Here is a 14,710-nt window from a genome sequence, read left to right on the forward strand (position 1 = left end):
TATAATTTTTGTTATCACTTAGTCACATTAATACATTATCATACTTTAAAAATTTTGGATAACAGCACATCGACAAGCTAGTTTAGTAGAAATCACAAAGCATAATTTCAACTCTGCAAAGTTCTGATTTTAAAATTCGTAAATTTTTTACAGTTTTAATACCGAGAGCTTATCATATAAAGTCATGGCTCATTATTAATGTCGTTATTTTCGGATTTCTCTTTAATTGGCTAAAAAGCAAATAAATTAGGTAATTTAAATTCAGCTTAATTAGCCAATGAAAACAGAGTTAATGCAAAAGTTCATCAAACCTCCGAAAAAGCGAAAATTAAAAAAGATGAGCTCATCAGAATACCCCAAATCCAGAAACCCCACCCTTTCTTCAATTCTCACATCTCTCTCTCTTCGCTCTGAAGCAAAGACAAATATGCAAAATCCTCTCTGAACAAAATTCACTTTGGATTTGCAGAATTTATTTGCTCTAAGTTAGAGTGAGGAGAAGCAACTGCCAAATCTCTGTAATGCACTGTGAAGATCTCGAAGAACAACAAGACGAAGAAGAAGACGAAGCAGCGAGACATTTCTCGTAGATAATGGTGGCTGCGATTCCTCAAGGAGCAGCAATTTCCAACACCGACTCTAAGAATCCTCCACCTCGAGATCGGCAAGACAAACCTCAGCTCACAGCTAACAATGGCGGACTACAACGAAGACCTAGAGCTGCTAAAAATGTCCCCTCACGCTACTTATCCCCTTCTCCTTCACATTCCACGACGACGACGACGACCACTGCTACATCTACTTCGACTTCGTCTTCTTCGTCTGTGATACTGAGGTCTAGTAAGCGATATCCTTCCCCTTTGCTCTCTCGCACGACGAATTCTGCTTCTAATTTGGTTTATACGCCTTCCTCGTTACCTAAACGGTCTCAATCGGTGGACCGTCGTCGTCCGTCGGCAGTTTCTGACACCCGAACGGAAATGTCGGCGGCGACGAAGATGCTTATCACTTCTACGAGGAGTTTATCTGTTTCCTTTCAAGGAGAGGCGTTTTCGTTTCCGATTAGTAAGAAGAAGGAGACTGCCACGCCGGTTTCTCACCGGAAATGTACTCCGGAGCGGCGGAGAGCGACACCTGTTCGAGATCAGCGGGAGAATTCAAAGCCGGTGGATCAGCAACTGTGGCCTGGTGCTTCTCGGAGGGGAAGTTCTGAATCTGTTGTGCCGAATTCGCTTTCTAGAAGCGTGGATTCTGACAGTGATGATGGGAGGAAGCTTGGATCTGGCTTTGTGGGAAGGTCAATGTTGCAGCATTCGCAGAGTTCTAGGGTTTCTGGTGATGGGAGATTGAATTTAGGTTTTGTAGGAGGTGATGGAATGTTGGAAATGAGAGATGAGAACAAGGCAAGACAAAGCACACATCCAAGATTGGCTTCTAGCGTTTCGTGTGACTTTACTGCATCTGATACTGATAGTGTTTCATCTGGTAGTACTAATGGTGCGCATGAATGTGGTTCTGGTGAGGTTTCTAAAACAAGGAGCTTGCCGCGTAATGGTATGGCTTCTACTAAATTCTGGCAAGAGACTAATAGCAGGTTAAGGCGGATGCAGGATCCTGGCTCACCTCAATGTTCTAGCCCAAGTTCGAGAATCAGTAGTATCTCATCAAAGTTCAGTCAATCGAAACGGTTCTCTAGTGATAGTCCGTTGACATCATCTCCTCGTGGTATGACTTCTCCAATAAGGGGTGCTACTCGCCCTGCTTCACCAAGTAAGCTTTGGGCAACAGCTACATCAGCTCCAGCTAGGACATCATCTAGTCCTTCTCGAGTGAGAAATGGAGTTTCTGAACAAATGAATGCTTATAACCGCACCTTGCCTTCAATTCTTTGTTTCTCTGCTGATATTAGGAGGGGTAAAATTGGGGAGGATCGTGTTATGGATGCCCACTTGTTGAGGCTTCTGTATAACCGTGATCTGCAGTGGCGGTTTGCCAATGCGAGGGCAGACTCCACTCTCATGGTACAAAGACTGAGTGCAGAGGTATCCTTTCTTTTAGATTACCGCATTAATGCTTAATAATTGAGTTTATGATTGTGTCATGTGTGTGCCTGCTGATTGTAATTGTCTTTAGTTAGCCACTGCAGCAGACTTAGGAAAATCATTATTGGTATTTTACTTTTAGCCACTGATGCAATGCAAATGCTTAAGCCTCTAAAGTACGCATTTCTTTCGTGATAATGCTAGAAACACGATTTGTATTTTACCAACAGGGAAGACTTATTAATACTTCTCTGGTAAGAGGAGATCTGATGCTAAGCCTCTTGGACCTAGAATAGTGTTTAATTTAGTTTCTACGTTTTGGATTGTGCTGCATGCTAACTTTTGCCTGATGCTGATGTGATGACATAGATGAAAATATGAATGGAGTAAGCATTAACACAGTTATGAAGTCTAGATATCGTTATGATAGGATACTCTTTTAGAAAGTTGAGTTATTGATTTTGTCCAATAAACTAGACACATTCTGGTGAACTCATTTTTTCTTTTCTTGACAGAAAATCCTGTGGAATGCATGGGTATCAATCTCGGAATTGCGCCATTCTGTCACTCTGAAACGGATCAAGTTGCTCTTGATGAGGCAGAAACTGAAACTAGCTTCCATCTTGAAGGAGCAGGTGAGAATATGAACTTCTAGCAACTTCATAATTTTAATTCTTTGAACAAGAAACTTTTTCATGTTTATATTCTTAGCTTAAATTTAGTGGCACCATTCAAGTTTTGAGACTAAACAAGTATCTTCAGGAATGTGGCTTAGTATTTCTAAAAAAACTTCTTGTTATAATGGAAAAGTAAATTGAATACAATTAAGTACTGCCAAATGATAACTGCACCGTTACGATCTTACAAGTGAATGTGGTACATTTTTCTTAGTTCTGCTTCTGTGGAAGTTATTATCTTGATTGCTTAAAATCATCATCTCATGGCATTCTGAATCTTAGACAAGGAAGCACGTTAAGAAACATGAAAGCATATTTATTTCAAAATTCAAAAGTTTTTTTAATTGCTGACATTCACTTGTAAAAAAGAGAGATTATGACATATTCATAGAAAAAAAAATGACATTCATAGAAATGTTTTTTAAAATGTTGTAACCTTTTTGAGACTGACGAAATAATTGTATTTGGGAATTGTAGATGTGTTATCTAGAAGAATGGTCTCTTTTGGACAGAAATCACTCAAATTCTTTGTCAGGAGCAACTGAAGCCTTGAAAGCCAGCACACTTCGTCTTCCAGTTAGTGGTAAAGCCGTGGTGAGTGCTTCTTCGCCTGACCGTGATATGTTTGTTTTGTCTTATTTTGTATCCTTAAGTAGTGAACATTAGATTCTTTTTTCTGAATGCGTTTAAATGATTTTTGTGTTGTTAGGTTGATATTCAAGATCTCAAGCATGCTGTTAGTTCAGCGGTTGATGTCATGCACGCTATGGTGTCTTCAATATTCTCACTTACATCGAAGGTAAATACCTTGTCTCGGTGATTATAACGTGAATGTTGACTAAGGAAGCTTATCCTCTCATTGCTCTTCTGTGCCATTTCTGTTTTGCGTCGGAGAATAGAATATTAGAATGCAATATATAGCTACGACGTACTGCAGAAGTATCTCCATGACCATGATAATACAGAAAGGCATACAAATACTTGTCTCCTTGCCACCTTTGTCATAGTGGTTATTGTAAGATAGAAAGTTGAAACTCAGAGTTTTAGTTGCTGGTACAAAGCCGGTTTTAGCTCTGTTCAGAGAACCCGGTTGTCTGACAATGTACTTGTCTAGATTTGTTTCTATATGAATTGCTTGTGTTTTCTGAACCATACTTTGAATCCTCTTATCTGGGTGCATTTTGTTTTTCTGTCATTGGTAGGTGGAGGAAATGAATTCAGTAATGGCAGAAATGGTGAATATCACTGGAAAAGAAGAGGTTTTGCTCGAACAGTGTCAAGGATTCTTAACAAGAGTAGCAGCAATGCAGGTTTGAATGCTCTCTCTGCTTTCTGCTTTTGCCTTTTCCTCCTGCTCAGCTTTTATAAGCAAAAGCATGCCTCTTGCTAGGTTACGGACTGCAGCATGAAGACGCACATAATACAACTTAGCCGGCTATAAACCAACCTGACTTCACAACTGTAGAAACTGATCTCCTCTGCGTTTACACGACTACTCACGCCACTTCACAACCTGAATGGTTTCTAACAACGTTTTACATTCCCACGGCCTTCTCTCGGAATCTCAAAACCGCCTTTATCGTTTTCAACCGGATCAAGGTGTGCTGTCTCGAGATATCTGTTTCACTGCACTCCGGATTCAACGTTTTTTAAATGTAAGTTCCTGCATTGGAGAATTACAGAAGAAAGGTGAAAGAATAGAATGTGGTGTTTAGTTTTACCTATGAATTTAGTTTAATTGTATACAGAAAAAGCTTCTAAATAGATCATTGACTTTTGTTCTCAAATGAAGAAAAAAAATGTACATAATGAAGATATCAATCTCTCTTATTTAGAGTTGGATTTCTTGCTGTTTCTTATTTCCCATGTGTCGCGTTCCTTCCTTTTGTGTGTACACTTCTTGTCGTTTTTATGTGCCCGCATCAATGCGTCTTTAGTACGTGATTGTGTCATTGTGTGCTAAAAGAATAAGACAAGTGACGTCATTCTTTTTATTTGTTTTTAAGTACACAACCAACAGAGACACAAAGACTTGGTGACCAAGGATCGATTCTTTTTTTAATAAAAGAAAATAAGAACAAAAAATAATGTTTGGATAAGATTATAATTGGCAACACGCCAAGAACATCACAGTTTATATGCAAAACGACACGAATGGAATGGATTCAATTGATAATATTGTTTAGTACTCCTGAAAATCTTGATCAATATGAAGTCTAAAATCACTACCTCCTAGCCTTTTTATACTTGTCATACACGTAAATTCTTAACTCTAGCTCTCTTTTATTCCATTTTTGGGTTCACTAGTATTTACAAATTATTTATTATTTCCAGATTAATTATTATTTCAATCAAACAAAAATAGTATAGTAGTGTTCTTTTGGTGTAAGATATCTCAGCACCGCCAAACCAAAATAGCAATCACTTTATACTTAATTAGAATATGCTTTTTGGTGAAAATTAAGTAATGTTGGAGAACATAGACTTCAACGAAAACCTATGTGGTTCTTTTACATTTGCGACGCGTATTAATAATGACCTATACTTAATAACGTGTTTTGTTCCTGATTAGTAAGATTAGGTAGAACCGTACACGAGCCAATACACTTTCTAGTTTTCTGGTTTAGTCTTCTTTCCTCTTGATCATTTCTTTTAACAAAGCAAAACAGAAAACGAATATATGTTTGGTACACTATCAATTAATTAGAGTGATAACTTGAAAAAAACAATTAACTTCCTAAAATCAAACTAACAACGCTACACTAAATAAATTAGATGGTAGAAGTTAGGCTCTAATTAATGTTTTTAAGCACAAACCTAAGAACCAATACCCAGGTTCGTGGTCACATCTGTATTAATGATTCGATATAATCAATTTCTAACAAAATTAAGTAATGATGCATGCATTGTTGCTAACAAGCATGTGCAATTAATTTATGATTTAATACGAATAAAGAAAAGAAGCTAAGGCTATACACTATAGTTTTAGTGGCCAATAACCATATCGGAAGGTATGACAAAGAATATAAAAACAGTTTTCTGAAAATTGTAAATTGTTATTTATGGACCAGATTAAATAATACATGTGCTAAATACTAATGAAGGCAACGAATCCCACATGGAAGGATTCTCGTTTCCCCAACTATTTCTGCTCTGTGTTCCCACACATAATGCCACGCAATATTTATACAGAGTGGACTGATCAAGAGATTAGTTACCAAAATAAATAAGAAATTCTGACTTAATCAATCATCAAATTTTTGTATCAACCCCTAACAATATACCAATATTCAATCCAAATCAGAACAATTAAAAATTTGTAACTAAAAAAATGAAAATGAAACTATGGTTGTAACGAAAAAAATCACACAAGAATTAATAGTCGAGTATTAGATTTTTAAAGATAAATCTTCTTTCTTGATGACTTGGTCGTGATCGGTCAACAAAAGCGGTTTTTTACCGGTCAACGGACTCAAGATCTCTTCGTCGACGATTGGATTGTGATGAAGGCTGAGTTCAGGTAACGCCGGTAGGTTTAGATCGATGAATCCACGGTGGCTCCTTTCTTCCGATACCGTGCTCGACACGCTTCCACTGTGACTGATTGATTTGCTTCCTCCTCCTCCTCCGCCGCCGAGGTTGCCTTCGTAGTGACAACGTTTGTGACCGCCTAAAGCTTGACCCGTCGGAAACACTTTATGACAGATTGAACACTCGTGGATCTTTCCGGAGGCAGCAATCGGATGTTTTTCTCCGGCGACGATGGAGATGGTCGGAGCTGTTGAATCATCGGCGGTTGTTGAGATTACGGTTGGTGGTTTGATTCGGTGACTTGCTTTGTGACCGCCTAAAGCCTGATAGGAAGGAAACGCTTTTTCACAGACGTTACACTTGTACGGAAGGTTCTTTGATTCTGGCGGCGGCGTTAACGATTGCGACTGTTGATGAAATCGCGTTTGCGACGGTTGATCTTTAGCGAGCATGAGGAGACAAAGAGCGAGATACTCTTCTTCCGTAAGATCTTGATTCTGGGATTTGGGTCGAGATCGAGGCGGTGAGGAAGAAGACGAAGAAGGGCTGTGAGAACGCTGACGTTTGGAGCGTTTGCGTTTAAGCCACGGCTCAATGAAAACGGCGTCGTTCATCAAATCTTCTTTCGTTTCGATTCTGGTGAAAGAAGAAGTTGGAGTGTTCATCGCTTCGAGGGCCATGATCAGATGAATCTTCTTCTAACTGTTGGATCAAAGGATCAGAAATTTGAGAGAAAAGTTGAGAGTTTTTAATCGCGAATATGGTGAGAGATAGAGAGAAGGAAATTAGAGAGTGAAGTGCTTAAGAAATGTTTTGGACTTGTTGTTTTTATATGGAAACCACGTGGCAGATGTGTTTTTAAGTCGGTCAAATTTTTATCTTCTTTTTTTTTGTCAATATACTCTCTATAAGAAACCTAACACTATAGTGTAAACATGGAAGAAAATTTCACAATGTTTAAATTGGATTATAGTATCAACAAATATGATTTTATTAGTATTCTTATTTTAAAGCATTTTTTGATAATATATTATCTATAGCATATTTAGCTTTAGATATGTGTCAGATATATATCTGATAGAAAATTATTTTAGACTTATCAAATCATATATATTTTGTTATCTAATTTTGAGAGATTTATGGAAATAATCACTTAAAAGTAAGTACCAAACCAGCAATGGTAAACCAAATTTGACCAAAAGGAATAAAGAGAAATTTACTGTAAAATACCGGGTTGTTTTTGGTCACGGCTGACCTAATAAGTTTTGGTCATCAAAGAGTGAGAGACCGGTTCAAAGTCAATAACCAGAAAAGTAACAAATTGGTAAACCCGCAAATAGATTTTAGCTTATATTAAACAATTAAAAAAAGAAGCATACCTTTCCCGTGGAGCTGACTTATGTGTTAGCTACGCGCCACGAGTCGTGTGGGTCACGCCTTAAACCAAACGCGTACACGCCTAATTACGTTTTTTTTTGGTACTAATCTTCTTGAAGATTTATCAAATTTTCTAGATTTTTTTAAATTTATTATCTCTTATCATGAATCATGATCTTATCTTAATTATTTATTAATCACTCTTCCCATGCTAATCTATAGCAAATAAATCGATAAGATTCGTTTAATAAAACACCTGGATTCTACCCGAAAAATACGTAGGGAATAAATTAACGGAAAGAAACAAATCGGAATTTTTGTTTTCAGAAAAGAAAAAAAGAATGTTGAGCTAACTTCAGTGGAGTTGAGTGTAGGTGAGGTAAAAATTGGGTGAGGCATGGCGTACCGTATTAGTAACTAAAACGGGGCGTGATTATAGGACACGTGGGAGTTCCGTTACCACTTGTAAGGCCCATGTCACTTTTGTTGTTATACCCAACAAGCAAAAAAAGTGGACGTAATTTATCCAAACGCGTTGGCGGAGACGTCACGTGGCAATTTATACACGTGTCACTTCGATTGCGCAGACAACATCTTCTCAGGAAACGCAGTTTTAGACGTTTTCTCTCATTCAGATTCTATACTCTTCTTACCTTTTTGGGCTTGCAAGGTTCTGTATAATATGGGCTTTATTAGCCCAATCATCTCGAAATATGTAAGTCCGTATCAGACATCTAACGGCCCATCTTCGTTGAACTCGTGTTTTACATGATTCATTTTGGATCATTGAAGTTTCGACCATTTCGCTAATTCGAATTCAAATAAAATAAAATTAGTTTTTCTGTTTGGATATGTAGAGTAGATCTAATCGACCCTTGTACTTCTGCAATTTGAATTCAAAATTTAAACCACTCTACTTTTGAATCTCTCTCTCACTAAACCTAGAAAGTAGAAAACCCTAGCATTTGTGATCTTCAACGGGAAAAATGACGACTGTGACTCCGTCCGCCGGTCGTGAGCTCTCGAATCCGCCGTCCGACGGCATTTCTAATCTCCGATTTTCTAATAACAGTGATCATCTCCTCGTTTCTTCATGGGATAAGGTTAGTGAAACACCTCATTTGCTCTTTGACTGATTTGATTCGAGTCCTCTCTTTCCTTCATCTGAAGTTTTTTTTTCTGTTGTTCTGCGTTTGTTGAATCTAAGCGTGTGAGATTGTATGATGTGAGCACCAATTCGTTGAAAGGAGAGTTCTTACATGGCGGAGCAGTACTCGATTGCTGTTTTCACGATGACTTCTCCGGCTTCAGTGTTGGCGCTGATTACAAAGTCCGACGGTATTGTCTCTCTTTTCTCTCAGTCATGTGAAGAGACTGTTGGCATAATAATGTTTCCCCTCAGGCTAATTTAACATTGGCTGCTCAGAAGTTGTTGATTTTACTGCGATTTTTTCTTCATATTTTGTCACTGTGACGGCTATGGAATCTTTCTACATTTAGCAAATGCCTTGAATCCGTTGTATAATTTCCTTAATTTATAAGGTTTCATCTGGTTATACTGCAGGATTGTATTCAATGTCGGCAAAGAGGACATTTTGGGGACACATGACAAAGCAGTGCGATGTGTTGAGTATTCTTACGCTGCGGGTAGGTAGAGTGGTACTCTTTATGCTAGTTTGAACTTCAACACTGACGATTTCTGGTGCTTTTAAGTTCTAGAAAACTCATAGCTAACCAGTTTTTGTTATATGACTCTGATGATGGATGATTTAATACCTTAGCTGTCTTGGACAGTGAACTTTGTTCCCTAATCTTTTGTAATGTAACTATATCTGGAACTCAGATATTTTGATTTCAGCATTTTGTTTTTTTACACATTATGTTTATTTTGTGATGTTACAGGACAAGTGATCACTGGATCTTGGGATAAAACAGTTAAATGTTGGGATCCAAGAGGCGCTAGTGGGCCTGAACGCACCCAAGTGGGAACATATTTGCAACCAGAACGTGTTTACTCTATGTCTCTTGTTGGACATCGTTTGGTAGTGGCTACAGCAGGAAGGCATGTAAACATCTATGATCTCAGAAATATGTCTCAGCCTGAGCAAAGAAGGGAGTCTTCACTGAAATACCAGACGAGATGTGTGCGTTGTTATCCTAATGGAACAGGTTAGATGACTGACATATTGTTTCTGTCCTTGCTAATTTTTTCTTCCAATTCCAAAGTATACTCTCAGTTCCTCTTCTTCCATACCAATGAATTTCGGAAATTGAAAATTTACAGGCTATGCTCTTAGCTCTGTTGAAGGAAGGGTTGCAATGGAGTTTTTTGATCTGTCAGAGGCTGCTCAAGCTAAAAAGTATATTCCTTGTGTTCTTCTTTTCTCTTTTCCATGACTTTGACTGACAAATGTATTTGAACTTATTCTCAGATATGCTTTCAAATGTCATCGGAAATCAGAGGCTGGAAGGGACATTGTTTACCCTGTAAATTCCATTGCCTTCCATCCAATGTGAGTTCTTGTCTTAGAAGGAGCCCAACTGTTTCATAGATTTCTATATTTACTACTTTTTCAAAACACAAGAAGGTTAAGATAATACTCCAACTAAATAAGAAAGTAGGAAAAATATTTTCGTGTAAAGTTGTTCAGCCCTTGTCTGCTGATTGATATGTTAAAGATGAAATTCTAATGATGAAGAGAACAAATCGACTTGGAAAGCTGCTTGGATGCTTGGTCTGAGAACTTATGGGATATAAGAGCAAATGAACTAATGCTAATATGCTGTGTCTGTAAACAGTTTCTGTAATTAGACAATATGTTAGCTTATGCTTTGTCTGAGAACTAATGGGAAAAATACAATGCTGAGAAATATCTCCTGTATAGCTACTTTCCTGTGTAATCATCTGAGATTTTTAATTGCAGCTATGGCACCTTTGCAACTGGAGGCTGTGATGGTTTCGTCAACATTTGGGATGGTAACAACAAGAAGAGGCTATATCAGGTTAGTAATGAGCAAGATCTTTTGGTTATTATTCTTTCAATGTTAGTGTGGCACAAAATTTATTTGCCTCCTTGTTCCTTTTGTAGTACTCAAAGTATCCAACGAGTATCTCGGCACTGTCATTCAGTCGAGATGGTCAGCTGCTGGCTGTTGCTTCAAGTTACACATTTGAAGAGGGAGAGAAATCGTAAGTAACTTGTTCCCTTTCTAATCCTTTGAAGTTTTAGAATAGTATGTCTTTGAAATCTCTGATGATTTGTGCATTGGTTTGATTGGTTGCTTATTGAGATAACATAGCAGAGAGTAACCCTGTGCCTTAATCTTACAGAGATTATCACAAACAAATTAATGCTTTAAAGGCACCCTTTTTGTCTTTGTCACAAAACCGCACACTTAAGGATAGTAATCTCTTTGTATTTGGTTTCAAGTTAGAATTCTCTTTGATTGGGTCTCTGTGTGAGAGGTTTTGCAGGCAAGAACCGGAGGCCATCTTTGTAAGAAGCGTGAATGAAATCGAAGTGAAACCAAAACCGAAAGTATACCCGAATCCTGCGGCGTAGAAAGGAAGAAACACAAGTTATTTCCTATGTTGGTTGTTTTTGTATTTGCTAGGAGTGTTCCAAAGATTGAATCAACGTATGTTTGAGCTTTTAAATAACTAGTGAAATATCCACATTCACCGTATATGTTTAAATTTCTGTAGTCAAACTCTCTTGTCAAACATATAATATAAGATGACAAATTTCCAGTGTTTAAAAGATAGAAAGAGATCATTCTACAGATTCTACGTTGAGTTCAAAGTCTATTTCTTGAAGCAGCGACCTAACGTCCTTCGACTCCAATTCTTCCTCGACTCTGAAGAATCTTTGGTGAACTTCCTTGAGTAGTTTCAAAACATTCGCCAATCCACCTTCGCTTTCACTCTCGTCTGTCTTCTCCTCAGAGTAAGGCATTGAGTCTTGGCCTTTGAGTCTGAAATAGCTGTACTTGCTTATATCCACTAGGTTACTCTTGTGATCAGGCCAAACGTTACGCGTATCATCCACAATCACCACCCCACGCTCCTCAGCCAAAACGAAATCAAGTGTCTTCATATGAGGACTCTCGGTTTTTGTTATCACTCTATCTCCAAAATAAAGTTTCTTTGGATCAATCAGCTCCAAGACTTGTTTAGCGTATACACGACTACCCTTAGTGTAAACATACATGGTGAAAAACTCGTTGGCTTCTTTCAAGAAGTCGCGAAGAAAAGGTCGTAGCTTTGTCAAAAATTCCATGGGATCTCCTACGGCTTTGATCTTCCATAAATCATCCCTTGTTGCTGAACCCGCTTCTTCGATTAGATACTTCTCTGCTTGGGAGAGACTTGGAACCATAACAGTATGGAGAAGCGTGTGGTCCAAGTCAAGTACAAGGTGAAGCTTCTTCTCGTTGAGACAAGATAATTTCGTTGTAAAGCACTTGGTTAACGCCACAGCTTCGTGGCTTAGTTGTAAACCGTCGAAAATATAATCGAATGCTCGGCCTTGGCTTTTTTTCACAGTCGATTTGCAGCCGATGCAGATTCCGTGACAGATGTACCAGTGACCACAACTACTAGAAGAGGATAACGATGAAGAGGACTCGTTGATCGTTGGTTCGATCTTTCGTCTTTTGGCTTTTGGTTCCGAAGAAAAATTCTCAACTACAGACATGGTTAGTCTTATTGATAAACAAATAACTAATTTGATAAGAAAGCTAGACAGAGGAAGAGAGAGAGATTAGTGTTTGTCTGTTTGAGGTTAAACAGGAACTCGTGATTTCTTACGCCTAGTCTCGTATTTATAGGGACAGAGACCGTCATAGATTAAGGAAATCCTAAACCTAACCTGACTTTGTTCTGGTAATTGACCATTATGCCCTCATACTTGCCACGTTTGCCTTTTTCGAGAGCCCTTTGTTATCTTAGTATTTTCTGATAATTGACTATTATACCATTATTTTATGCACTTTCTACTGATTTAGAGCATCATTATCATGGGTATATAATAAAAATCTCTTAAGAGATAAAAATACTAATATTTTAATTCTACAGTTAAATAAACCAATAACTGGATTATAAAGTGTCTCTTAGTTTGTTATTATGTCTCTTAGCTAAGAGATTTTTTCGTTTCTCTTTCTTCTTTCTCTTAAGTTTTAATTATTTTTCTTTTTTTTTTTAATTGTTAAGAATCAATTAAGAAACTACTGATAAGGTTGGTTTTAGGTTCTCACTTTAAAAACCAATTGTGAATTTAGAACGAGGGGGTATTGGATAATTGAATTTAAAAGAATTAAAATGAATAGAAAAGTAAAAGATTTTAAAGTATTTGACAAATTCTATCCAAATCACACCATAATAGCTGGGATTTGTTTCTTCACGTTTTTGTCTTTGATTTCTTTTAAATTCTAATCAAATCACATTGCTAATAAAACAATTTTAATGTTGAATAACAGTAGAATTTAAAAGAATTCTAAAATCAATAAATTGAATAACAGTAGAGTTTAATAGAATTCTAAAACCAATCAATTGAATAACACTAGATTAAATAGAATTCTAAATTCTTTCATATTCAATCAAAATCCTACCTTCAATAACCCCCCTAATGTATTTTTTGAAAATAAAAGTTTCTTTATGAAGAATAAATTAAATTAATAAATTTAGATAAATTAGATGAGTCAAATATGAGCTGTCAAAACAATTATAAATTTTTAGTAGACTATTTTAGCTAAATTGGTGGAATGAATATTTTGTACCTTTCCCCCACAAAATTGAAGTGAAACTCAAAGCATATCATTATCCTGAGGCATAGAAAGGAAGATTCACAAGTGATTTCCTGTGTTGTATTTTGTATTTGAACCAAAGATTGAATCAATTCAACGTATGTATGTCTTTGAAGCCAAAATATCTCTGCAAACAAATTTGTAATGAACCAATAGACAAACTTCCAATGCGAACAAAGTTCTATATACTTAAAGAGATCATTTTACACATAAATCGTCGGCGAACAAATTCTATATCTTTTAGCAGCAACCTAACGTCCTGTGACTCAACCTCTTCCTCAACCTTGAAGAATTTATGGTGAATTCCCTTGAGTAATTTCAAAACATTGGCCAATCCACCGTTGTTCTCACTCTCGTCTGTTTTTTCCTCAGAGTGAGGCTTTAACACCCGGCTTTGGGATCTGAAATAGTTGTACCTGCCAATCAACACTAGGTTACTCTTGTTATTAGGCCAAGCTTTACGTGTATCATCCACAATCACCACTCCACGTTCATCAGCCAAAACCATATCAAGTGTCTTCGTATGAGGACTCTCATTTCTTGTTATCACTCTATGTCCAAAATAGAGTTTCTTCGGATCAATCAGCTTCAAAATGGCTTCAGCGTAAGGGCGAGTACCCTTTGTGTAAACATACATTGTGAACATCTCGTTGGCTTCTTTCAAGAATTCGCAAAGAAATGGCCGTAGTTTTACCAAGTGTTCTATGGTTATGGATATGGGATCTCCTCTGACTTTCATTTTCCATAGATCTTCCCTTGTTGTTGAACCAGCTTCTTCGATTAGATACTTCTCTGCTTCGGAGAGACATGGAACCCTAACGGAGTGGATAAGCGTAAGGTCCAAGTCAAGGACAAGGTGAAGCTTCTTCATGTTGAGACAAGAGAATTTCGTTATGAGACGCTTCGTTAACGCTAAAGCCTCGCTGCTTAGATGTAAACCGTCGAATACTCGGCCTTCGATAGTTTTGTCCACCGTTGATTTGCATACGATGCAGAATCCGTAACGAATGTACCAGTGTCCACAGTTATTAGGAGACAACAATGGAAATGAGGGTTCCATGATCTCCGGTTCTTTCTTCTGCCTTTTGGATTCTCGTTCCGGAGAAAGATTTTTGGCTACAAACATGATTTCTCTGATCTATGAAATGAACCGTTTAGGATGAGAATCTTAGAGAACTGATCAGAGATTTGGGAGCTAATTCACACACACACACATATACACAAAAACGTAATTTGATCAGAAACCTGGTCAGAGGAGAGAGTGAATAAGAACTCGAG

General features: G+C 37.5%; 5 protein-coding genes and 1 long non-coding RNA gene across 10 annotated transcripts; 2 read left to right on the top strand and 4 right to left on the bottom strand.

Moving 5' to 3' along the window:
* Positions 1–286: 286 nt before the first annotated feature.
* Positions 287–4,651, top strand: SCO3 (SNOWY COTYLEDON protein (DUF566)). Of its 4 annotated transcripts, none has more exons than NM_180283.5 (6): positions 287–2,042; positions 2,558–2,677; positions 3,197–3,313; positions 3,429–3,518; positions 3,922–4,029; positions 4,110–4,651. In NM_180283.5, the coding sequence occupies exons 1-6, from the start codon at positions 594–596 to the stop codon at positions 4,158–4,160; spliced, it is 1,935 nt and encodes a 644-aa protein (NP_850614.1). In that variant the 5' UTR covers positions 287–593; the 3' UTR covers positions 4,161–4,651. The 4 variants fall into 4 exon arrangements, with proteins under 4 accessions (NP_850614.1, NP_001326402.1, NP_001326401.1 ...); NM_112847.3 differs by having other exon boundaries at positions 371–2,042; positions 3,922–4,014; positions 4,095–4,530; NM_001338409.1 differs by having other exon boundaries at positions 312–2,042; positions 3,429–4,029; positions 4,110–4,630.
* A 1,067-nt stretch (positions 4,652–5,718) lies between these two features.
* ZF2 (zinc-finger protein 2) lies at positions 5,719–7,112 on the bottom strand (the record flags this gene model as incomplete). 2 transcript variants are annotated; one of them, NM_001125191.1, is made up of 2 exons in its annotated part: positions 5,888–6,062; positions 6,088–6,930. In NM_001125191.1, one exon carries the CDS (start codon positions 6,928–6,930, stop codon positions 6,109–6,111), a length of 822 nt encoding a protein of 273 aa, NP_001118663.1. In that variant the 3' UTR covers positions 5,888–6,062; positions 6,088–6,108. The 2 variants fall into 2 exon arrangements, with proteins under 2 accessions (NP_188592.1, NP_001118663.1); NM_112848.2 differs by having other exon boundaries at positions 5,719–7,112.
* Positions 7,113–8,437: 1,325 nt separating this feature from the next.
* Positions 8,438–11,409, top strand: BUB3.1 (Transducin/WD40 repeat-like superfamily protein). Its single transcript, NM_112849.5, has 9 exons — positions 8,438–8,730; positions 8,835–8,965; positions 9,192–9,274; positions 9,530–9,796; positions 9,912–9,987; positions 10,060–10,140; positions 10,552–10,630; positions 10,717–10,817; positions 11,103–11,409. The coding sequence occupies exons 1-9, from the start codon at positions 8,614–8,616 to the stop codon at positions 11,188–11,190; spliced, it is 1,023 nt and encodes a 340-aa protein (NP_566644.1). The 5' UTR covers positions 8,438–8,613; the 3' UTR covers positions 11,191–11,409.
* AT3G03865 lies at positions 10,796–11,125 on the bottom strand. Its single transcript, NR_141043.1, has one exon. It is a non-coding gene; the product is annotated as an other RNA (long non-coding RNA).
* Positions 11,401–12,324, bottom strand: AT3G19595 (Haloacid dehalogenase-like hydrolase (HAD) superfamily protein; the record flags this gene model as incomplete). Its single annotated transcript, NM_001125192.1, has 1 exon — positions 11,401–12,324. The coding sequence occupies one exon, from the start codon at positions 12,322–12,324 to the stop codon at positions 11,401–11,403; it is 924 nt and encodes a 307-aa protein (NP_001118664.1).
* Positions 11,401–14,624, bottom strand: CPL5 (RNA polymerase II carboxy-terminal domain phosphatase-like protein; the record flags this gene model as incomplete). Its single annotated transcript, NM_001338410.1, has 2 exons — positions 13,684–14,624; positions 11,401–12,331 (listed from the first exon to the last, which is right to left on the bottom strand). The coding sequence occupies exons 1-2, from the start codon at positions 14,556–14,558 to the stop codon at positions 11,401–11,403; spliced, it is 1,806 nt and encodes a 601-aa protein (NP_001319592.1). The 5' UTR covers positions 14,559–14,624.
* Between the last annotated feature and the right edge of the window lie 86 nt (positions 14,625–14,710).

This window comes from Arabidopsis thaliana, chromosome 3 (assembly GCF_000001735.4).
Source record: "Arabidopsis thaliana chromosome 3, partial sequence".
Classification (NCBI taxonomy): Eukaryota; Viridiplantae; Streptophyta; class Magnoliopsida; order Brassicales; family Brassicaceae; genus Arabidopsis; species Arabidopsis thaliana.

What these genes read in the sequence shown, in the direction of transcription:
- SCO3 (NM_180283.5), top strand. Translation starts at nt 594, where the DNA reads ATGGTGGCTGCGATTCCTCAAGGAGCAGCAATTTCCAACACCGACTCT. An exon ending in CAGTTAGTGGTAAAGCCGTG is followed by an intron (nt 3,314 to 3,428) that starts GTGAGTGCTTCT and finishes TTGTGTTGTTAG; the next exon opens with GTTGATATTCAAGATCTCAA. An exon ending in TATTCTCACTTACATCGAAG is followed by an intron (nt 3,519 to 3,921) that starts GTAAATACCTTG and finishes TGTCATTGGTAG; the next exon opens with GTGGAGGAAATGAATTCAGT.
- BUB3.1 (NM_112849.5), top strand. Translation starts at nt 8,614, where the DNA reads ATGACGACTGTGACTCCGTCCGCCGGTCGTGAGCTCTCGAATCCGCCG. An exon ending in TCGTTTCTTCATGGGATAAG is followed by an intron (nt 8,731 to 8,834) that starts GTTAGTGAAACA and finishes GTTGAATCTAAG; the next exon opens with CGTGTGAGATTGTATGATGT. An exon ending in GCTGATTACAAAGTCCGACG is followed by an intron (nt 8,966 to 9,191) that starts GTATTGTCTCTC and finishes GTTATACTGCAG; the next exon opens with GATTGTATTCAATGTCGGCA.